The sequence below is a fragment of the Cervus canadensis genome, chromosome 1 (assembly GCF_019320065.1).
Source record: "Cervus canadensis isolate Bull #8, Minnesota chromosome 1, ASM1932006v1, whole genome shotgun sequence".
In the NCBI taxonomy this organism is placed as follows: domain Eukaryota; kingdom Metazoa; phylum Chordata; class Mammalia; order Artiodactyla; family Cervidae; genus Cervus; species Cervus canadensis.
Genome location: NC_057386.1, coordinates 99123856 through 99148997, shown reverse-complemented (window position 1 = coordinate 99148997; position 25142 = coordinate 99123856). Strand labels below are relative to the sequence as shown.

The 25142-nt window shown below is 44.7% G+C and overlaps 1 protein-coding gene across 2 annotated transcripts in view; it reads right to left on the bottom strand.

Annotated features, from left to right (window-relative positions):
* Positions 1–22175, bottom strand: part of PDGFC (platelet derived growth factor C) — a 242398-nt gene extending 220223 nt beyond the window's left edge. Inside the window, exons 1-2 of one of the 2 annotated variants that reach the window (XM_043487665.1) lie at positions 22061–22175; positions 21092–21431 (exon numbers count right to left, since the gene is read on the bottom strand). In XM_043487665.1, the coding sequence (XP_043343600.1) occupies positions 21092–21362 (271 nt within the window). In that variant the 5' untranslated portion in view covers positions 21363–21431; positions 22061–22175. Of the gene's footprint in view, positions 1–21091; positions 21497–22060 lie in introns of those variants that run through there. The other variant, XM_043487675.1, reaches the window with a different exon arrangement.
* Positions 22176–25142: the final 2967 nt, after the last annotated feature.

Genomic DNA, 25142 nt, shown 5'->3' with positions numbered 1-25142 from the left:
TAGCCACTAAAATCACAGATAGCATTGGAACTTAATCCATTAATGTTTTAAGATATGAACGATTCTTTAACCTGGTATCTCTTCTAGTGCAAAGACCTAAGTTGCATACAAAATAGGAAATCAATGTTGGCAGCGAGACAAGAATGTAAATAGCACAGGCCAAGTCTCCCCAAAGCCCACGACACTGCCTGATAAATGAGACCCCTAACACAAAACATTCAATAAATTGATCTACTACCGGACTGCAAAAGCCAGTGATCTTCCCCACCCTTCTAAGACACAACCAAGAAAATTTCCTTGGTATTTTCTATTAATCTTCACAAGATTTAAACACCCAAAGTAATCTGTATAGGTTTACTTCAGCACCAAAATAACATTTTAAAAGATCAGTGAAAAATCTGTGATCATTTTTAAATTCTTGGGCATAAAAACAAATAATTCATCTAAAAAAATGGTCAAGGAAAGTTTACTTTCTGTTTTGTCTATTTTTAAGACAATTATTCACAATGAAAACACAATGAATTTTGTCTTTTTAAGAAAACATCAAGGAAATCTTAAAGATCGATGTTTGGACTACCAAAAAAAAAAAAAAAAAAGAACATAAGCACAATGTTTAAATTACTGAACTCAAAAAAATAAAATGACTTCTAAAATATCTTGGATTCTATTCCATTGCAAAAGAAGGATTTACATAGTCAAGCTTCATTTGCTAAGAGGGGAGTTACTCTGTAAAAGCTTCTTTTATCCCACAAATGAGAAAGCCTCCCCTTTGCAGAAAAGATGGCCATTGTAGTCACCAACTGTTGTAAAAAACCTTCTCTTGACACTGATTCATAGGACCCCAAGAGTCAGACAGCCAACCTATAAAGACGTCTCATAATCTGGTTCCTGTCCATATTTCTTTCCCAGTATCAGCTAACCCTAGAATCAGGAGAAATCTGGGAGGAACCTAGGACTTTCAAAAGGATCATTAATGATGCATTCACACTCAAATGTCATATCCACTGGGCAAGGTGATATTCTGTTTTCTACCAAACCTCTTTCCAATCATACCACTGCAGTTTTGTACTACCACTATCACTTCCAAAGCTCTACAAGTGCCTAACAATGGGATTGTAACTTGAATTACTAGATATCTTGGTCTTGTAAAAGTATAAAGCTGTAAAGTTTTTTTCTACATATTTCTTGTTAAATTCATTTCTAATTGTTATATATATATATCTATTGCAACTATAAATGAGATCTTCATTCTATTTTATCATTTTCCTCACCATAGAGATAGCTTTAAAAACATTATATAAAACCACATGCCCATTTGAAAAAAAAATTTTAACAATAAAGTAAAAATCACTTGAATTCTTTTTAAAAAATGAGAAGCCATCTATGTTCATGATGAGTAAGCAATACACCTGGCTCCCCCCAGCCTGGGAGTGAGAAGACCAAGGTATAACTATTAATACCTTAATATGTCATGTGTGAGACACAAAACCAGTTTTCACCTCTGCTCAGTTCAAGCCCTTCAGAAGGAACAGAAGTGAAGATAGTTCACTCTCCCTCACAGAGCAAAACCAAATGGATGTAAAGAGAAAGAGTTTGGTCCTTAAGAGTCCTGAGCATCTGTACTGCCTTAGATTTATGCAAAAAGCTGGGCACAAACCTGTGCAGTCTGGGGGCTGCCATTCTGTAAACAGCAGAGGGTATGGTTTTAATTTGGCTGTGACACCATAAATGCTGGCCCACTTAGCATGTGCTCCCTGCCATGAATTCTGAACTCTCCCCTCCAGGGCTTGCTTCTGTTCTGTCCACACGCCAGAATGAAAGACGACTTGCCCATAGTCTCATATGATCAAGGCTGAGAAATTCCATTGTATTTCCAAAAAAAAAAAAAAAATACATTCTTTGAATGACTTTCTAAAATAAAGACTTTTTCAAGAGTTTTGCCTTCAAGGGGATCAATCACACTTGTCAGTCTCAAAGGTAAAAAAAAAGAAAAACAGACTAAAAATAAGAAAGTACACATTTAATGTTAACTAGAAAAAAAAAACAGATGGGTGGAAATAATTGAAAATGAAAACAAGTGAAACTCTTGAAAATGGATTTTTGAGAGTCATGCTCTTCTTAGAATAAACCATTGCAAGAAATATTATCACAAAGTTCTCTAAAAATAAGTTTCCTGGAAATGATACATTTCTTTTTTCTTGTGGAGGAAATCACATTCTAAGCAGTCATCATTATAATTTTGCCAATGAGGTTCTTTGCACATTCATTTTGCTCAGTCTAAGCAGAAAGATTAAGAGGCCCTACAGTGCACCCCCCTTTTAGTTCCTCAAAATGAAGCCAGACGTTAGCTGCATCCTTGGTTGTGAAATAAGGCAGCTGACTTCTTAGAGCTCCTCAGCTTTAAGCCAGGAGGCCAGAGGTCTACGCGGACAGAACAAGCTGCCTTGGGTCAAGGGGGGTGTTTGCCCTTCATTTCAAAGATCTGCCATCCAATGGGGATCTAAATTCAAGACTTCTATATCTTAACTTTCTGACACTTGACAGTCATGGGAGATGAGGCATATGTACAGTCAGAATCTGAAGCAGAAAAAGGTGGGCTCTGCAATATGCTGGGAGTTTGAAGAAGGTGGACGTGCCAGCCTTGAATACCTGGTGGCTCAGACAGTAAAGAATCCTCCTGCAATGCAGGAGACCTCGGTTCAGTCCCCGGGTTGGGAAGATTCCCTGGGCAAGGAAATGGCTACCCACTCCAGTATTCTTGCCTGAAGAATTCCATAGACTGAGGATCCTGGTGAGCTACAGTCCATGGGGTAGCAGAGTTGGACACAACTGAGCAAATAACACGTGCACACACACACACACACACACACAGACTTGGCAACCTTGAACCCGTGTGAGCTGTGAACACAGAGAGTAACAGAGAGGTGGTGTGTACCTGCCCTTTCCCGGGGACGCTAACTGGTCAATTTACTCCTCATCTGACATCCAAATTGTCACCAATGCCTTCAAACTGGTGTCAGGCTTCTTTCTGCCTCCAGCTTCTCTTTATGATCATCCTGACATATCTTTTTTGCAAGCAAAAAACAAAATAAACAAAAAACAAATCTGACCATTCAATAGATAGTGACTGATCTATTACAGGTGTAAAAATATGAAAATGGAAGGACTTCTCTAGAAGTCCAGTGGTTAGACTCTAAGCTTCCCATGCAGGGGGCAGGGGTTCAATCCCTAGTTCAGGAACTAACATCCCCCATGGCATGGCCCAAACAAAAACAATATGAAAAATGGAGGGGAAGACAGGCCTTTATGATTAGGGACTACTGCAGAAGGCCTACGGGCTTCCCCCTACACCATCCCATAGACCCAAACATATTCCTTATGTCAAACAAAGCTTTTCATATTCAATGAATAACTTTTTCAATCTTTTATTTCCCATCAAACAAAGCTGACTTTTTAAGAGACTGTGGTCTCTCCAAAGTCTACGCCTTCTGCTTGGAACCTTCCTCCTTTTCTAGTGAATTCTCTTCATCCTTCAAGACCCACCTGGGAAGCCTCAGGAGGTCTTTCATGAATGGGAAATGGAAGAGCTCTTCTTCCTTCAGGTTTCTGCGTACCCCTCTGGGGTGTCACAAGTCACATGACTGTCAACATCACAGACCCCAAGCAGCTCATTGGGTTTACCCTCTTCAGGATGGGACATGTTACCAGAACCAAAGCACTCCATGTTCATCAGACGGACCTGACTGCGTGGTTTAACAGAGTTGCAAGCACAGAGGCATGGAGGCACCTCGGTGGGCAGCAGAGATGGGCTTGGTGGAATGTTTTTATTAGAAAGATATTAAAAGCTGGTGAGGTCACAGCAGACCTTGGAACATGGGGAGACCCCTGTGACTCAAAGTCTGGTCCTCAGCCCAACAGCACCAGCATCACCCAGTTCAGTTCAGTTCAGTCTCTCAGTCGTGTCCAACTCTTTGCGACCCCATGGACTGCAGCATGCCAGGCTTCCCTGTCCATCACCAACATCATCAGCAACACCCGGGAGCTGCTAAAATGCCCTCTCTGCCCCTCACAACTCACAAAATCAGAACACATTTTACTGAGACCCCCAAGTGATTTATAAGAATATCAAAGTGAGAAAAGCAGGAATCCAAACCAGAGAGGAGTAACAATCAGAACTCCACTGCAGGAAGACTGTCTGATATCAACCTCTTATGTGTGACAGGTTGGGAGTGGGAGTGTGGGAAAAGCCTGGATGCAGAAGGAAGAGAAAGGATGTTTTTGTCACTGCTTATGTAGCCAGCACCTGACCTAGGGTGACTACAGTGAGAAAGCAGAAAATAGAGATATGATTACTTTATCTAAAAATAGAAATGTTAATATTCATTCATTAGCTTAACAATAATTCTGAGCTTGTTTAATCTACTGTATTGTAAACAATAATTCTGCGCTTGATTAATTGACTATATTATACACTCTGCATGTTTGTAAAGGAATGATATTAAACAGAACAAATGCTATTAGTTTTAGACTGCATTCTCAGACTTGGAGTTCAAGAGCAAGTGCAGTTAGGAGGAATCAGAAATCCTGAAACCACGAGTGTAACTGGGTGTGCTAATGGGACTCGGGCACCAGCGCCCCAGGATACCAAAGTGACCGTAAGAGACATGTCACCATCTGCAGAGTTTCAAGGGGATGGGCCAGAAGCCTTCCCTGAACGTGGAGTCCCTCTGCACCCCCGCCCTCTTCCTTCTCCATACAGGAAGCAGGCCTGGGTAGAGGGCCAAGAGATCCAAAGCTGTCCCACTGAGAGTTTTTATTATTCCAAAGGACTGGGAAGTCTCATCGGTAAATTGTATAGGTGTTGACATTTGAAGTTACTCTAGAACGCTATACCTCTTAGGAGTGAGCTGAAAAACACACAATCTTACAGAAATATCCATCCTGGGACAGAAGGAGAATTCCCCTGCTCAATAAAAGTCATAAGTAACAACAATAACATCATATTTTGATCAAGACCCAAGGGTCACGATCATTCAATAAACCAATTCCAAAAGCTTCTTTCCAATGATCACAGGGACATAAAGAAGGATGCCCCAGGATGGTAGTACAGACAATCCTTGCCCTGCAGACGTACAGAGAAAACAGCTCTCTCTGGAGGGCATGGGAATTACAAAGTCTATTCTCTCAAGCAAAGAACTACCATAACTTGAACCTACCGCCAACAAACTTTTATGTGGCTTTAGCTGTTAGAAAACAAAACAGAACAAAACTGTGTAGTGCTTACAACAGATGCTAAGGCTGCCATGGCAGAGACGCCCAGAAGGCTCGCCCTGGTGTTCCCCTACCTTTTATGACTTGAGGGAACATTTTTAAGGGCATCAGTACCAGGAAAATCAAGTAAAGGTCATCAAAGAGGTCAATGACCTAGAGATCATCATTCTAAAGAACCTAAGTCAGACAGAGATGACAAATATCATAGGAAATGGCTTATATGCAGAATCTTTTAAAAGTGATACAAATGAACTTATTTATAAAATACAAACAGACTCACAGACTTGAGAGAAGGAATGTATGGTTACCAATGGGTAAAGGTAATGGGGGATAAATTAGGAGACTGGGACTGATATATAAACACTACTATAGGTAGCCCACAATGGCCTTCTGCAAAGCACAGGGAATTCCGCCAATATTATGCAATAAATTATAGGAGTAAAGACTCTGGAAAAGAATGGACATATATATACATATAACAGAATAGCTGTGCTATATACCTGGAACTAACACAACAGTGCGTATCAACCACACTCCAATATAAAATAAAAACTCAATTTAAAGAGTACTCATTGAATTGAATTTCCATGCTTCTTTTTTTAAACCTCTGTGGCTTTGTATAGGTTAAAGTCCTTGCTAACACGGATTTCCGTTGTATCTTTTTCACATACATTTTCCAAGTCACTCTCTTCCACGTAAGTATTTTCACTGATGCTGCCCTAGCCACTGCCTTCACGCATCTTTCCTCCAGTTCCATCTTCAAGTCCTGTCATCTCCTTATCCCTCTAGATAGACAGCCCAGGCAGCAACACCTACTTTCCTTACCTTTTCTCTCCTGTTACCTAGGACACATTCAGCTAGACCAAAACCCCACTGCAGGTATCTCTCCATCAAACAAGCAAACAAGACAAACTTTTTTCCCTTTCCCCTCAGAAACCACTTCAGTATTGCTTTCCCTTGATCCCTAAAGCTCTCCCCAAACCCTCACAGACTATATCTAATGTCTCCATTGGACTCCATAAACCTTCTGCCTTCTACTTCTGCACTGGTCATCACATTGAAGGGTTTTTGCTTTTGTCTTTGCTTTTGTCTACATCGAAACCTCATAATGTCTACTATCAGTCCTCATTTTCTTGAAACTCTACTGTATTTTTTACTGTTGGCCAAGCTCCTTGATTTTTCCCTCCCTTCCTGGGTACCTGCCTCCTCCTGCCTCAAAGTGCCTCCTTCCTGCCTCCCTCCCACTCTTCCTTCCTTCTTGCTCTCCTTCCCTTTCTACCCTGCCTCATGCCTCTCTATTTCTTTCCCCCCTCTCCTCCCCTCTTTATTTTCTTCCCTCTCTCCCCGCATGACTCTCCCTGCTGGTTCTGGACCACAAACGTGGAGTTTCCTTGTCCTTCCACTTTACCCCTCCCTGCCTGCAGCCCGCATCCTGTCTCTTAATGACCACCCTCCACATGGAACCAAAGGCAGGTCTTCACCTGGCTTCCTGAGCGGCTCCGTTAGGGCTCGTAGCGCGCTCACGATGGCGCTGGAGGCACTCTTTCCTCGCTGTGCCAGCCTCCTCTGGGCCTCCCTTCCCACCACCCGCCCCTGGGATTCACCCCGAGGTCTCCATCACAACACACTGCAAGACAGACTGAGGCTCCTGGCTTCCGGGCTCCGCACCAGCTCCCCCTCCCGGCCTCCACTCCAGCAGCCCCAATTCTGCAGGAATACAGGTTACTCACCTATCCAGGCGCCTCTGCTCAGATGCACTTCTGCCCTAACAACCTCCCTAATAACCCTCTTCAAAGGTCTTAGCTATAAATCCTCCTGCCTTTCCTTGCATTCCCACCACACACTTGGGTTACTCTGCATCACACCCAGTGCCTGCCTCATCTCCCCTCTGCAAGATAAATTGCTGAAGGCAGTGACTCCTCCTGATTTCAGGCAGGTCCCAGGTCACTCTGTGCTGAGATCACATATGACCATCAGAACTCTGTGCTACATAAGAGAGGTTAACAGGCTCTAAACTGTTGTCAAGATCAACAAGAATCTGATTTAAAGGCAGATCCTAGATCTTTCACAGACTTAAGGCCATGTAACCCATATTCATTAAAAAGAGGGGGGAAAAAAGGAAATGGCAAGTCACACATTACACAGAAGCTATAATATCCACCATTGTCCCTTGTTTTTCAGGCCTGTGGAGCTGGAGCAGCTATTTCCGCTGCCAAACTTCCCGCAGGAACACTTGAAAGCTGCCAGTATGGTGTGATGCCACCAGTTTTCAGACCTTAGAAAGGCTCATTGATTTTTACCGAGGTTTCTTACACAATCCACTTCCTCTAAGGCCAGGCAAGCCAACCCTGATGGAGAGAAGTTACAGAATGAATAAATGTTATGGTATCAACATAGAAATTATTTAGTTTCCTTTCCTCACTTCAATTTCCAAATTTATTTCTGGCTTTCCGCTGCCGCTAGTCACCATGACGGGTGTGCAAAACCACGTGTTCTGACTCTCACTCCACCCGCCTCCCCTTCACCGGATGGCACAGCCCTCATACCAATCTTAGAGGAGATCAATGAATATCCTAATGCAACAGCAGCTCTGGAAAGCAAGACCACTTGGGGGAGGGCTTTTTACCTATGCCTCAACCAAGAGGAATGAATGTGACTGTAGGTTGGTTATAATAGCGGTTTTATTACAAGATTGGCAGAGTTACCATAACTGTAAATCATAACTGTTGTTGGAGTTCCACTTTACATAGTTGTAGTTATGGGCCTGCTCTTGTTAGCCAGAACAATTATTTTACAATTAGTTCGGACATGCCTGAGCCCAGAAGGAAAACTTCAATTTCAATCATCCTATTTTTCTTGAATAGAACCCAGGGCTACCAAACATCAGGTCAGTTCAACTTTTCACACGTGAGTTTCTCACCATTTTCCAAAGTTGAACCAGTATACAAGTCGATGTTCAGAATTGTATTTTTTCAAACTGTCACATAACATAGCAATAACGGATTTCCATGCACCAAAGAAAAGCAAACATCTAAACAAACCAAAAAACAAGCTTGTAACTTCATTTTTAAGGTAGAACATGGTCAGAGCCTGTAAACCATAACACACAACCCTGAATTTGGACTGCAAATCTATCACTGAAACATCTAGTAAATGACTCAATTTGTTTACACGGCTCTGTACCTTTTTACGGCCTTTCCATAAAGAAGTCATTACATCCACTCCCTTTATTTTGTTTAAGAGTGTTTGAATGAACCCCAGAACCACAAGCCAGTTAAACAAGCTCTCCTTAGCTGGACGTGGTCTCATATAATTCACCACTACCGGGGAAATTTTCAAAACAATGTTTGTACTTGGAAACACCACATGCTCCCACATTCCCAAACTATTTCCTGTGCTTTGTGCAGTTTTAAATGCCCAGCAGATATATTAAAGAAGTCCTCCTTTCCCGTTTTTCCCAAGTAAAAGTATAGCATTTGCACTTCTTCCAGAAGATTTGCACCTCTGAGTGTTTTGCTACAGTAGGCTGGCCATTTGGAAGTGACCACAAAGGAAGATTGCAAGGAAATTGGGATCCAGACACCATAATTGATTTCTGAGGATGTAAATATTAATTCTCAAAGGGAACCTTTCTAGAGCAGTTAGTTTAAGAGGTGTGCACTGGTGCCCATGAAAAGTGATCAGTATCCATGAAAGATGCATCTTCTACCATGATGAAAAAAGTACTACGAACAAAAATACAGATCATTTAATTCTTAATATTTCATTTTTAATCATGCCTGTAAACATCAAGCCTATGAACAGTCTCAAGAAAACAGAGGTTCAAACTACTTTTTCAAGGGTTAACCTTTATCAATGAGGTATCTAGATTCTCTGAACATCTCTCAATATCTTGGCCAGATTTTGACCAGGAAATGCCTATTTTTGATTGTTGATTCTTCTACAAATGGTTTTGTGACTAACACAAAATAAAGATATAGCTGAGGCCATCATATATATTTATGCTATACAAGAAACTGCATCTGAAACTCTAGAAATGGTAGTTTGCTATGAGAGCTAGTCTCCTGTATCACAGAGGCAACTCATTTCCGTGGGGATCTCCTGATAGAGTGCACTTCAGTTTACAGATAAAAGTAAAACCAGTCACAAAACCCACAGGTTGAAACACTGCTGCTTATTTAACAGGAAGCCACCCCAATACCTTTTATGACCCACAACATAAATCTATTACCAGCAGGGGAGACCTGCCTCCAGGACACCGCATCTCTGGCCCTCCATGAGCACTAGCCAGTTTGGCTTCTTGTTTTTATGGAGTTCAATCTCCATCCTTTGAGAGGCTAATCAGATGGCAAGTCACACTCTAAGAAGTCTAATCTATCTCCAAGGAAAAATATGAAAGTGCTGGAAGTTACTGTGTTTTCCTGTGTTCTTAAACTATGTGCACCCTCCCATCACCATGTCTCAAGTTTAAAGTAGGGTACATCAAAATTGAACCCTGAAGTTCCCCTTTTCTCCAAACCTGGTAAGAATTTTCCAGGAAAGAACTGGATACTTTTTTCTTCTCATTTGTTCCCATCTCTTAATCACATTCTAAGCAAATGATCCTTCTTTATACAGTGATTTTAAACATCGCCTGCCAGCACAGAAAAAGACATTATAACACTTTAATGACTTACAATTTGCATTTATAATCACCTCAGACCATGAATGTGTGTGGCAGTAAGGAAACAAGCTGTGATTTATTCCTCAGTCAAGAAAAAAATAAAAAGATAAATAACATGACTCTTTAAAAGACAGATGTCCTTATAAATACCCAGCAAAAATAACTGCCAGAAACAACATGAGATAAGCACCACGGAAGGCCAGCTTCTGTTGTTAATGGTTTCTGATCTGCGTACCGATTCCCAAGGCAGGTGCAAGGACCAGCTGTGCATATTCAGAGCAAAGAAGCCCAAGACCATCATGCAAAGGCCAAAAAGCTTAAAATAGTGTCCACTCAGGAACAAGGCTTTCCTGGAATGCAAATAGCCTGACTTCAAAAAAAATGACGTGAGATCCACACAGCCCATCCACCAAGAGAATGCATTCATTTCAAATCCTCAAATACCTCAAAATATTTCTAGCGTCGTGTCCAAGGAACCAGGACCAACCTCCTGCATTTGCCTTACCTCACAGGAGTTACTTTTCCAGGAAACTCAAAATCTTTGCCCTTGAAAGGGCAAAGGCTGTTTTCCTTGCTCCTTTCAGGAGAAGAACGTCATTACACTAATTGCACGTACACTGCCGCCTTACCCCATCCTGGTCCTGCACCCAGCCTCCTCCTGCCATCCATTTTGTGAATGGAGTGTGAAGTCAGCTCTTTGTTTACTCATGTAAATAGCAGGCAACAGACAGCAGCATGGACACTGGCTTCCCTTATTCAAGCATCCCTGAGACTGTCCAGCCCGCCCCCAGACTGGTGCAGAGCTTCCCAAGAAAACCCCAAAGAGCCCTTATCTGCTCACACCAGTTCAGAACTGCTGCCTGCCTGCCGATAAAGTAACTGGAAGCTTCTGACCAATCTTAAACATGAAGACAGTCTTTTGGTTTTTTATTGAAGTCCACTTGGTTTACCATGCTGTTAGCTTCAGGTGTACAACACAGTCATTCAGTATATGTATGTGTACGTATGTACATACCGAATATATACATATGTATACCATATATACATATATGCTTGTGCCACATGCTCAGTCGTGTCCAACTCTTTGTGACCCCATGGCCTGTAGCCCACCAGGATCCTCTCTCCATGGAATTCTCCAGGCAAGAATACTGGAGTGGGTTGCCATGCCCTTCTCCAGGGGATCTTCCCAACCCAGGGATCGAACCCAGGTCTCCTGCATTGCAGGCAGATTCTTTACCATCTGAGCCACTAGGGAAGTCTATATATATATACATATAACTGATGTATATGTATATAGGCATATATGTGTGTGTGTGTGTGTGTGTGTGTATATATATATATCTCCTCTGGAGGAGGGCATGGAAACCCACTCCAGTATTCTTGCCTGGAGAACCCCATGGACAGAGGAGCCTGGCAGGCTACTGTCCACAGCGTTGCAGAGAGTCAGCCACCACTGAAGACACTGATCACATACACTCATGTGTACATATACATATGTAGATATGTATCTATTTGGTATGTACATATATATATATATATATATATATATATATTCTCTTTCAGATTCTTTTATTTTATAGGTTATTACAAAATATCAGGTGTATTTCCCTATGCCATACAGTTGGTCTTTGTTGCTTATTCATTTTATATATAGTAAGGTGTATATGTCAGTCCCAAACTCCTACTTTATCTTTCTCTCACCTTTCCCCTTTGGTAACATTGAATTTGTTCTCTATGTCTGTCTTGTAAATAAGTTCATTTGTATCTTTTTCTTCTTTAGATTTCACATGTAAGTGATATATATCATATGGCATTTGTCTTCCTCTTTCTGACTTAGTCTGATAATCTCTAGGTCATCCATGTTTCTGCAAATGACATTATTTCATTCTTTTGCGTGGCTGAGTAATATTCCATTATATATGTGTATGTACCACATCTTCTTTAACCATTCATCTGTGAATGGACACTTAGGTTGCTTCCATGTCCTGGCTATTGTAAACAGCGCTTCTGTGAACACTGAGGTGCATGAACCCTTCTGAATTACTTTTCTCTGGCTGTATGCCCAGTAGTGGGATTACCGGATCATACGGCAGCTCTGTATTTCTAGTCTTTTGAGGACCTGCCATACTGTTCTCCGTAGTGACCACACCAATGGCCATTCCCACCAACAGTGTAGGAGAGTTCCCTTGTCTCCACACCCTCTCCAGCTTCTGTTGTTTGCAGAGTGAAGACAACCTTTTCTGGAATTTTGTTTGTGAGCTGCCAACCCTGCAGGAGGCACGCCCTGCAAACAGCATCCGGCCCTTGAATCTTCCCCCACCTCTGCTCACCATGGGCCCCAGACTTGCCTCTACTCTCTGATGCAGGGCGCCCTCGGCCTAGAACCCTTTCCTCTTTTTCCCTCTTCAAGCCCACTTCAAAACATGTCAGCTCCCTTGTGGGGGCTTTTCTCCATGTGCCTCTTTCCCAGGCCGAATCCACCACTTGGTCAATCAACAGAGTTTTGGAGAGTGCGAGAATGCAGTAAAGCCCTCTGCATTCCCATAGCACCGGAAGCCCAGAACTAACAGACCAGGAGATGAACTCTGAGCCACAGTCCTCCCTGGACAGAGCTTTGCAAGGACGAGGACCAAGTCTTCTCTGTGTATCCAGCACCGAGGGCAGAGCTTAGCACAGAGCAGACACTTATAAATATTTGCTGTTTAAAAACAATGTTCTAATAAAACACTAGACCGTTAAGTCATGAAGAGGGAGGCACGTGGCTCTGAGTCCTGGCCTGGAGTCAGATCCAGGTCCAAACATTTACCAGCTGTGCGACCTTGGCTACTTAGCCAGTAAAGCCTCCGTGTTTTTCCTAATACCACAAGGGGAGGTTACAGAGATATAAACTCCATACTGTCTGCAACTACTGAGCACAAGACTAGCTCCTAATAGGCTCTCCTGCGGAATCATCATTAACCATCAGAAAACCAGCAGCTTACTAAGTAAGAACCCTTTCATCCCATCGAATCGCCCCCAAAGGATGCTTGCAGATGCTGCCCTTTCCAGGAGCGCGTCCTGGTTTCTCAGCAGAGCGCAGTGGACACAGGAGCAAGGCAGAGCCGCATTGATGATACTTATTATCATCCACGGGCCTCACGCTGCTGGGGATGCTGGTTTCCTCAAAGAGCCAGACATCCGCTTTGCCTTGGCTCCTCCAAACCTGGCAACAATCCAATAGACCTTCCCTCAATTGAAAAATGGCTCAACTACTATGCAATAGAGGAAATGCCAAATTAAAAAAAAAAAAATCACAGATTGAAAATTAAAAAGGAATTAAGCCTAACACTAAGAAAGTAAAATTACTGAAGCCAGTCTGGCAAAGATGGTTTGGCTTTGCAACAAGGCAGATGTCCAGGAAGGAGGCTGCTCTGTCACCAATTCGAAGGTGGCATAAGAGGTCTGATGTGGAGGAAGACAGCAGGTAAGAGGAGCTGAACTTCGCTTACAATGTATCCTCATAATGTAAAAGACAAAATGAGCTGATGCTACCAAAAACATCACTCGTAGTAATGTGGCTTTAAGGATAAATATAAGAAAGTAACTCCCCTTTATAAATGCAGCTCAACTATTCTCAGATGTTGAACTCTGCAAACACAATTTTTTAAAAAGGTAAGTGAATCCTGTTTTAGGAAAGGATTCAAGTCCACAGGTATAAATTAATTTCCTTGATGCTCTTGGCTTTAAGAGCAATCTGAACCTCTGACTAGGAAATCCTGTAATACAGTGTAAATAAAGGCTGAAATCATTCACTAAATCCACTGCATAAGAATAACAGGCTGTGCACCCTAGAGCTCACTAAACCACGCTCATCCACTCATTTCGATGGTACTTTTACCAATGAGACATCCTGCTAAATAAAATGTTCAAAACTGCCAAAATAAAAAACAGAAAGCAAAAGAAAAGCTCCCTGTGAAGCCAGGCTTTCCAATGTCAGTCTTCCTCTTCACCATCCTCAACAAATATAGCAAAATATGCAACCAAACACTGTTTATCCACAGACCTACTGAAAATAAGATCTCAAGACATCACAGTAACAATTCTAAAGAAAGTATTTCAAGTCATTTGCCAAGCTGTCATATTTCCACCACAACAGCCATATTACAATAGACATTAGCCAATTATATTTAATTAGCATGATTATTCTAAGATTGTTGTCCTTCGTGTTCCCATAAACAATGTTTCAGGATCAAAGGAGTCCCACATCCCCTTACTGCCCCCAAAGCATGAAACCTCATAAAACAGTAAAAAAAAATGCTTTTATACAGAGTGTTGGAATTTTGACACTAGAATTCCATTTGCCTAATTGGTTCTCCTGGAAGAAAAACAGATCAGCACATGAGCCGTTGAACTTGGCTGCCCTCCAGGGCGACCTTGACCAAGTCACCTTGGTGGTCCAGGCCTCACTTTCCACGTCGGCGGGGACAGATTCCTGGGACCCCTCCAGCTCTAAGGCTCCACACACCAGACTTCCTGCTGATTTCTAACCTGTGCACCACAAGCAGGAGGCGGGAAGCACGCTGGTTCTGGAGTTGTGTCAGCCATTCAGAGTTCACCATCCTGGGCAGTGCAGGAGCCTGACCACACGTGGTCCACCTGCTGACGGCCTGGCAGAGTGGCACTGCTAAGACAGTCACTAGCACCACTTCTGGGAAGCCTACCCACCGAATTGGTACACTCCTGGTAATGTGGGACATTTACTAAAATGACAAAGTAAAACTCTCATTGGCATCTCCCATCCCAGCCAATAAGCAAGTTTCTCTTCCTATGAAAACAGGCAAGCAATGTGAAAGGTCCAGTGTCAAAATGCCACCTTCCAAGATGGCCTGCAGGTTCCAGGCAACGCCAGAGTCCTCATGGAACAAGACACTAACATCCAGAACCATCCAACAAATCCTCAACCTATGACACCCTCAGTTCCCCGCTCTGGAGCATCCATAGAGAACAAGTCAGACAGGGTTCCGCTCTCAGGGGCCTGACACTCTACAGGGTGGGGGTCAGGGCATGGAGACAACAAATAAACCAATAAACAACAAGCAGAATACCAAAGAGTGGATCCACCTTGATGTGATGAACAGGGGTGGTTAATGTAAGCAGTTAGAAAAAGGGCCTCAGAGAGCAGACGGTCTCTTTAACCCAGATAACAGGAAGGTGGTACCCAGGCGGGAGCAGCTGCTCGGCATCACCTGGGGAAGCAGGGTCAGGCACCCGAGTGCTCCAGTCCCATGCCATCCATGCCACATCCCCTGCCCCATCTCACCCACACACACACCCTTGGCTCGAACCAAACTGCAAGAAGAAGGCTCGAAGAAGGATGTACCCTTTCTTCTCTCTGGGTCCTTCAGGCCGCAGGTGCATCGGGCCTGAATGCCCAGCAGTGGGGAGAAGAGACAGCAGTTTTAACTCCGTTATGAACTAAATTGTCCATAGTGGAAAGTGTCAAAAGGCTTAACCATCAGAGTGGCAGGCACAGCGATTCATCAGGAAGGAGGCCAGCAGGGCTGGGGCACTGCCTCCGATGTCCAGAGATGGGCCAGGAACAAAGGTGCTCCATCTGTCCTGGAGGAGCAGCTGGGCTCCTTCCCAATCCTCTGGGGATGTTTCCATATTTCCACAATTGGTGTGGTCGAACCTGGGGTTACTAGCCAAAAATCAACGACTAGACATGTCCTCCGGAGACAGGAAAGGGAGATGCGAGAAAAAAAAAAAAATCACAGGTGGAGACAGTGGTAGAGAAAAATAATTCACAGAGACCCCCTTAACCAATGAGCTATACAGAAATGATACAGCATTACATACAGCAGAGATCCCCAACTTCTGGGATCAAATGCCTGATGGTCTGAGGTGGAGCTGATGTATTCATAAGAGAAATAAAGTGCAAATAAATGTAATACACTTGAATCATCCTTAAACTATCTCCCCACCCCTGGGTCTATGGAAAAATTGTCTTCCATGAAACCCATCCCTGGTGCCGAAAAAGTTGGGGACCATTGATACAAAGATATTATGACTACAGATAACGTTTTCAACTAAAATCATCAAAAAAATTAAAATCAGACAAAGTAAATGAAGGGACTTTTATTACGACTTCTACCATGTTGATTGCTACAAACAGAAACTTCCACTTTGCTCAATTTTCTGGAATAACCTAAATGAGAAAAGAATTTGAAAAAGAAGGGATAAAAGTATATGTTTAGTTGAATCACTTTGCAATCCTACAACTACAAACTTTGTTAATCAACTATACTCCAATATAAAATAAACTTAAAATTTTAAAAATAAATAAAAACAAAACAGAAACCTTTAGGGAAATGTTTAGCAGTCTTGGGGACTTTTGGGAGGGTGGATATTACAAATGCATTGATTCAATTAAGACCTATTTAACATACATCACATGATCACTAGATTTCTATTTCTACAAAAAGTGTGCAATTTACATGTACAGCAAAATTTCAGCACCATAAACTCTGAAAAAACATGAAGTGGAAAAGAATGCCCAGAATATATGTAAGAAATAAATTTTAGGAAGGATGAAATAAGAATAGACCAAGCTAGGATCCCAATGGCCAAGACAGGGATCTACAAAATCCAACAAAGAGGAAAGTTCAGGGTCGGCCGCTAGCATCTGCTTACAACTATTCACAAGTGATATAAAGTCTCTAAAGCTTCACACAGATCTTTGTACTGTCTAATCACCTTTTAAAAGTAATCACCAAGTATATCAGATTAAGCATAAAAGATAAGAAGAGTTGGTAGGAGAAGAAAAGTTACCATAAAATAGAAGGGGGTTTTTCCGGTCACCTCTTGTGAAAAGCAATATTCATCATTACATAATGGTACTTCACTTCTTCAACTTCCTCAACTATCCCAAAGAGAGCGGAGAACCAGGAGGAAGTTAAAAAAAAAACCCTAAACAACAAAAATAATTGTCACAAAGGTCTTTCATGACAACTTACAGACTAACAGGAAAGTCCCTTGAGTCCTTGGGCAGAGTTCTTTACTCGTGGACAGTATTCTGAGGATTGTGATGAGCAGTGCTGCTTCAAATACAGCTTTGAAGCGGCGACCTGAGAATTGTAGGGGGAGTGGGTAGGGACATACTGGCCAGAGGAGGAGAAAGCTGGCACTGAAAATGACAGAAAAGCCACAAATACAAGATACACATACTCAGTGACACATTACAAGGGGACCATTTGTCCCCAAAGTAAATGGCTTCACAGGCCAAAAAAGTCCTTGAGGAAAAGTGCACATATGATAAATGATATGCGTTGGGAGAAGGGAGGAGGAGGAGCTTATAAGGATAGGGAATTAAAAGGTCCACTATTATGTATAAAATAAGCTACAATGTATATTACACCAGACAGGAATGTAGGCAATACTTTACAATAACTATAAATGGAGTATAAACTGTAATAATTGTGACTCATTATACTGTACATTACATAAGATTAAAGATCAACTCTACTCAATTTTTTAAAAGTGATGTTTATAAGGAAAACCCTAATAGAGGCATATTTCAAATCTACACTCACAATAGTTAAAGAGGATGAAGTCAGAAGCATGTTTCAGGGCTGTGGGTAACTAAAGATTCCTGTCCAGTGACACAAGGCAGGTGAGGCCTTAGTCCAGACACTTGTGATTGGCGTCTATTGAGGCTACATGTGTGTGTGCTCAGTAGCTCGGTCCTGTCTGACCTTTGTGACCCTATGGACATAATCCGCCAGGCTCCTTTCCTCTGTCCATGGGATTGTCCAGGCAAGAATACTGGAGTGGGTTGCCATTTCCTCCTCCAGGGGATCTTCCTGACCCAGAGATCGAACCCCAGTCTCCTTCAGCTCCTGCACTGGCAGGCGATTCTTTACCACTGAGCTACCTGGGAAGCCCACTTAGGGCTACACACAGGAGATAAACAAATAAGCTGAGTTTTGTTTTGTTTGTTATATATATGGTTCCTTCTGCTACAGTATCTTGGAACTTACTCATTTCTTGGGAGGCATCCTCTTCTAAAATGAGTTCACACAGATCACAGTAATTTTTCCATGGCCATGAGCGTACAGGTAAGAAACTCTGCCTACCTCAGCGTTCTGATTTTTTTTTGTGTGTGTGTGTGTGTTCTGATTTATCTCCCTCTTTAAGTGAAATCTGGGTGGAAATCCTCGGTGGATATGTGAGACTTCATTGTTAGGAGTCGTGTGAAGGATGAAGACACAAAGGCAGGACTTCCCTGGTAGTTGAGTGGTTAGTACTCGGCGATTTCACTCAGGGGGTTCAATCCATATACGGTGGGGAACTAAGATCCGACAAGCCACGTGGCACGGGCAGAAACAAAAGACGCAGAGGTAACAGGTGATACTGGAGGATACAATTATCTTCACAGAAGATGGCAAGTGGCAAGAATTGCAACGTAGTTTTAAGTAAACATCCAAGTACCTAATTAACTGGGCAAATGACACTGATGTCTCAAGGATAACTTTGAAACACCTCTCTTGCCCCAGTGTAAACCCAAGTACCCACACTGGCTACAGCAATCAATCTCCATTTATAACACATCTCAGGACACCCAGCTGATCTGAAACTGGGCAGGCCTGGGGATGTGATGGGGACGACACCACAGGAGACTTTGGAATACTCCAGAAAAAAAATGGTCCCATGGTGGAGAAGGGGTCCATGAAAGTCAAAATGAGCTCCTACAGTCATGATAGGTCAATTTGGACATTTCATATTTCGCACTTGGAAGATCTTTCAGAAACGATCCATTACAAACTGGGCCAATGGCACTTTTTAGGTGGCATCCTCAGGTGGGTCTGTACTTTCAGAATTAGACACCTAAATTGAGAAGGGCAACAAGGCAATCAAAAATCAATCAAAATTCAACAGGAGAGCAAAAAATGCCCACTTGACGGGGTGGAACATTTGAAAGTCACACAAAAAGAGAAGTTCCAGCAAACCTGCTCACATTCCCTGGGGGAATCTTAATCAGCAACTACCTGTTACCCTCCCATCCTGGAAACTTGCCTCTGCGGGGAAAATAGCTCTATACCGCCCCCTAGCGTTGGCCGCCTCGCTTCTCAGCCTGAACACCGCAAGGTGAGTGGTGCCTCCACCTCCACTTACTTCCGGAGGCCAACCCTCATAGGGCTAAACATAGCCCAGTCCTCTGCCCACAGATTAGGAAACAACCCAGCTATTTTTAGCATCATGCATCTTAGGAAGAGAAATGGCCCAGTCTCTGACGGCAACAGAATGTGTGTGGCCTGACTTCATGAACCCATTTCTCAGGAGGGTGTGCACCTACTCCAGGAAGTGGCCTAAGATCCCATGAAAGTTCTGGAGTCTGGTTAAAAGGGATGGTGGCACATGGACCACACGACAACAATGACAAGGAAAGGACAGTGACAGGCGCACGTCCTAAAGGGACTCGGGAACATAAGAGATGTCAGGCCAGGCCTGATATGTGTGAGCAGCAGGAGAAGGGACCTGGGGCAGGAAGAGTCAAAAACAGAAGCCAGAAGCCAGGAATAGCATGCATACTCATTTTGAGAAAGTCTGTCCAGTAAGAGGCAATGTTTTGAGCTTGACATTTATTTTACATGAGAAAGAACAAAGGTTGGTCTGATCTGTTTCCTGCCAGGGTACAGCTGGTGCTGTGACTTCTTTGATCACCCCCCTCCCCAGTCCTCTGCAGTCCCAGTGATTAGAGATGGATCCCTAGGCTGCCTTTTGATCAACAGCTCAAGCAGCCTGCAGGTGCCATGTGCCATCACATCAACAAGTTGTAAGAAGCAGCCACATTAAGTCTAGCTGATGAATGTGATAGCTTGTCTTGCTGCCGGTACAATAAATACACGTAATGGCTACAAAGGTCCCAGGAATCCTTATTTTCTCTCCTTCTGTACGTTAGAACTTTCTGTGCTTTCTTAGAGGTGAACACTTTGGAGAGTTTCAGTACAAAACTAAAGCTTGGAAACGCCCCCAAAACATAGAGAAAATGGTGCTCAGACTTAAAAACACAGCATACACCATTCCAATCTCCTAAGTATGCTGCTTATGTTCATGTCGCCTGGTTAATGAAGAGACAGCATTCTTGCATTCTGAATAGATGGCACACAAAGCAGTCAAAACATGTACATTTCTTTTCAAATAAAACTAAGAGCCACTGCTTGTAAACAGGGTGTTTAATATTCTAATTTTAGACAGCCTGCATTAACATTGTGGTTTCATGTGCAGTATAAAATTTCTATTTACAAAGTAGTCTCAAAAATGACTTCATAATGGTAGATCAAGAGCAAAAGAGTTTAGAAACTGAATGATGTAAATCATATGGAGTTCAGAGGCTAAGCAAATTACACACCCTGAAGCAGCCCTGGCTTCATGAAAGGAGCCTTTCTCCAGCCCTGTGCAATCCCAGCCCAAGGGAACTTGCATCTGAGAGTTTTCTAAACATTTCAGGTACACTTGAAAGCTGAAAGTAATTCTCATTTCCTATGCAGGATTAAGTCGTTTCCAGCACACACAAAATAGCAGCCACTCACCATCGCATATAAAAACACACCACCAGAAAGGTAAGAGCTTCAGAGTACAAAGGCATATTAAAAAAAAAAAAAGCGCAAGAGAAATACATTTTTTAAATACCTCCTAAAAACATCCACACGGCCTCTTAACCGCTTTACTTCCTATGTATTGATTAACTGATGTCTTTCCACTTAGAGCGCTTCAATTAATGAGGTTGATACACGTCCTGGGACAACCCCTCCCCAATCCAAAAAACTCTGAGTAAAGTCAAACACGCCAAGACTCATTCGTGTTGGCTTCGGATTTAGAGGCAGTTCTTGAACTTAGAACTCTGGCAACATGAGTTCTTGCAAGGCACGCTGGCACCGACGTTCCCCGGGGCTCCCCGAACGTCCCCTCTCCGGCTGCGCCCGCAGAAACACTCACGCCGCCGGGCTGGAGCCCCGGCGGCCGCTCCCGAAGTTGCAAACTCCGCGGAACCTCCGAAAGCCGGTGCCTGCGAACGCGCGCGGAGGCGTCCGTCCCCGCGCGGGCCGGGGTGCATCCCGCCCGGGTGCACAATGCGGCGCGGGAAGCGAGCGGGAGAAGGAGCTTGGGGGGACTCACCGTTCTGCTCCTTGTTGCTGGCGAGCTGGAGTTTGCTGCTCAGGTTGGACTCAGCCCGGGTCCCGGGTCTCTGGCCGGCCAGGGCGGATGTCAGCAGGAGGAGCCCGAAGAGGAGCATTGGGCTGAGCGGGCGGGCGCGCGGTCGGCGGGCACTGGGGGAGCGGGGCTCCGGGACGGAATCAGCGCCGCCGGGGGAGGGCCGCGCCGGGCGGGACGCGCCGCGCCTGCTCTGGCCGCCGAGCCTCGCGGGGCACTTTCCACATACTCCCATCCAAGACTTTCTCCGAGGGCCCTCTTCTGCGTCTCCAGTTTGTGCCGAGGATCAAAGCAAAACCTGGACCTGAACCAGTTTCCCAAGGTTTAAACAAATCCTGCGCTGTGCCGAGGCGGTGGGGGTGGGGTGGGGGCGAAGGCGAGGGAGGAAAGGGGGGTGGGGACGCGGGGAGCCGGGCGCGCCGAGGAGTCCCTGGCGAGGGGCTGGGAGCACCTGTCAGCCGGGGGACGGCACCCGCAACGGGTTGGGGGTCGCGCGGGGCCGGCCGGCAGCCGGGTCGGCGGCGGGCACTTTCTGATCAATAACAAAGCTGCCGATCGATGCGCTCTCCGGGCGCCGCGGCCGCCCCGCCCCCACCCCGAGGGGGAGGGGAGACCCAGGCGCGGGCGCGGCGCCGGGGCTGGGGGTCCCGAGCGGGGCCGGGGTCCAGGCCGAGGCCGCCCGGAGCCGGGCGCAGGGAGGCCGGGGGACGCGCTCCTCGCCCGGCGCGCGGCGCGGATCCGGCACCTGGATGCGGGTCCCGCGACCAGAGTTCTCGGGCCCGGGCGCCCTCGCCCGGCGCAGCTCGGGAGGTCGGACTGGGGTCGCGCGGGGGGCGCTCGCCGTCCCCTCCCCCGCGCTCCGGCGGCGCGGCGAGTGGGCCCCGGGCGCGCAGCAGGCCGGCGCGAGCTCGCCTGTCCCCTCCCCTTCCCCACCTTCGCGGCGGCGGGGGGGGCCCCGGTCCGGCTCGCCGGGGCCGCCGCCGGGCGGTCCGGCAGGTGCCAGCGCTGACGGGGTGCTGGGTGCCCCGGGCCTCGGACGGGGATGCGCCCGAGCGGCCCGAGCTCCCCTCCCCGGACGCCCCGAGCCCCAAATAACGGGCGGGCCGGGCGCTGCGGATGCCGCGGGAGCCAGAAGAAGTGGGAAGAACTTCCTGCCTCTTCCCTCTTCCCCGCCCCTGAGCCAGGACTCCTTGTTCCTTCCCGAGGGATCCCCGTTCCCAAAGGGCTGGGCCGGGACCCTTGGCCAGGGTCTAGTGGGCTGATGGAACGAAGGGACTTCGTTCCCTCCTGTTAACAACTCTCTGAAGAGAGGGGGTGGAAAAACCAAAAGTAAAGACAAACGAAGACAAATGGCCAGAATAATCACATTTATTCATTTAACGAACACTCTGTTGACTGAATGCCTACGGAGGCAGGCACTGTTCGAAGCCTGCAGAAATGAAAACAGATCTAAGTCTCCGGCCTCCTGAAATTTGCTTTAAATTAGGATCAAGCAAGGGCCAGGGCAGGCAAAGAAGAAATAGCCTCCAACTGCTTGTCGACAAGTGGATGCAAACTGGCAGGATGTACTCCGGTATATTCTCCACATGGAGTCAGACAGAAGGATGGATCCTTAAGATGTCAGCAGAGATGGTGGTGATGTCGCCAAGTCATGTTTGACTCTTGCGACCCCATGAATTGTGCCCACCAAGTTCCTCTGTCCGTGGAGTTTCCCGGTCAAGAATACTGGAGTGGGTTGCCATTTCCTTCTACAGGGGATCCTCCCAACTCAGGGATTGAACATGTGTCTCCTGCATTACAGGTGGATTCTTTACTGCAGAGCCACCAAGGAAGCCATAAGCTAAAATACCGTGGAGTTTCAGTGTTTCTTTTTAAGTAGCTTTGCTTTCTTGCCCTGCTAGGCCCTCCATGAGGACTGGGGAGAACTGCTCTGACAAAGATCCAGGGATGCTCAGATGGCCCCTGGACCAAACTAGGGGCAGACCCTTCCTCAGTCAGGCTGAAAATGTCAGGTCCTCTTCCTAAGCTTGGAAGCCCGCTGAGACCAACCCACTGGACCCACTTAACATCCTAGTCCTCTTCTTTCTTTCTTAAAATTCTCCTAAGTTCATCTCCTCTTTCGGAGAAGGCAATGGCAACCCACTCCAGTACTCTTGCCTGGAGAATCCCATGGACGGACGGGCCTGGTGGGCTGCGGTCTGTGGGGTCGCACAGAGTCGGACATGACTGAAGCGACTTAGCAGCAGCAGCAGCATCTCCTCTTTGAATCTTTACTCACCTAGACCATCCTTTCATTCTTACTTCTTCACCACTTCTGTATCCAGAGTGCAGGATGTCAAGGCCAGTAAGAAAAGCCCAGTCTTTGAAGAAGTTACAGTTTAGCAGGACACAGGCCTTCTCATTGTATTCACTCCAGCAGCTCCTCAAGGCCGGTGTGTATCCATATTTGCGCAATAAATAATAGGTTCCAAGAGTTTTCTGTAGATTTGTGGGAGGGTGAGGGAGTGTTCCCAGTTTTAATGGCTTAATGAGACTCGTTATATAAAAGACATGTTTTATGAACATGCTTTAATCTATTTGTAATAAAATTAATTACTCCCCAATTTTTCTAATTTGGTACATTTAATTTTCTAATCATGATTTTTCTATTAATGAATAAGGCTGTTATATGCCTATATAGTTGAGTTTGATGACCACCCACATAGTGTGTGTGTGTGTGTGTGTGTGTGTGCAAATTCGATCCGTTTGCTTTCAAGAGATCATAAGGGTGAGGATCGCCCTTTATTTTGTATCATTTCATATCGGCCAGAAGAGTGCCTGGCCCAAGGGGGTCATAAATAAACACTCTTGACTGACTGGAAGGTTTCTTTATTGGAGTTACTTAAATTTGCCCTAGAATTTCAGTATGGAGGATGTATTTGAAAAGTTACAGATGATCAGGAATAATCCTCCAGCTCTGGGTTTCACCTCATCCATATTCTATAGATTTCTTTAAGACTGGCCTTACAAGTAAAGCCAGCCAGGTGCCCCTGCAGGACCCCAAACCAGACCAAGTCCACATCTGCATTGCCTGGGTTCCCCCCAATGTCCTTGAACTGCTATCTCCCGAACTGCTCTTGCCCTTGGAAAGTTTGTTCTAACACTGTATCTTCCGCCTGTCTTCTACTCCATTCTGCTTACAAACTCTTCCTAAGAAAGTAGTATTTTTGCATTGAAAGTAGATTTTATATAATCCAGAGTCTGCACAATTACTAAACAATAGATTCTGAATGAATGTGGCTTTGTTTTGGCCTAAAGCATTTTCCTTGAGGAAAGGCATCTGTTCCACCAACCAGGAGAAAATAATTGGGAACATTCTTTGTGGTTTTCATGTTTTCTTAAACATTCAGCAGGCGTGCCCACTCCGGCTGAATGCAGAGAGTGCTACCTACAAATTCCTGGTGAGGAACATACCAGAAGGTACTGGGTTATGAGCAGTCATAATTTGAGGAAGGAGGGTGGATGTCACTACTAAATTCTTTTTGAAGTGAAATAACATTTAAAGTCAACTATCCATTCAATTAGGCATTTAACGCTCAGGAGAGCAGGAACCATGGGGACGAGATTTTGCTCAGAAAATAGAGTATTGCAAATTTTCTTCCTCTCTCTTCTGAATTAATCCTAACACACATACATGTGCAAAACAATATTAAAACTTTTCCTAGAACGTTTCAGTATTTTAGTGGCAGGTGATTTGAACATGAGTTTCTGAAGTTCAGAGCCCTATGATCTACCTAAGTATCCACTACTTTCCAAAATGACTAACTGCCAACACTTCTGTATAGATTTAAATGAGGCTGGGAGCTGAGGGTATCATGAGTAAGCAAAGTAAATGCCCACAGATTACAGGAGGAATAAAGACTGTTCTAGCAGGAAACAAAAGAAATGAAGTAATCTTAGAATCATCCTTTCCTCTCCAGTTTCTCCAACTACCCCACCCAGAGAAACATATGACCATGCTTTCTCTGGCTATTTC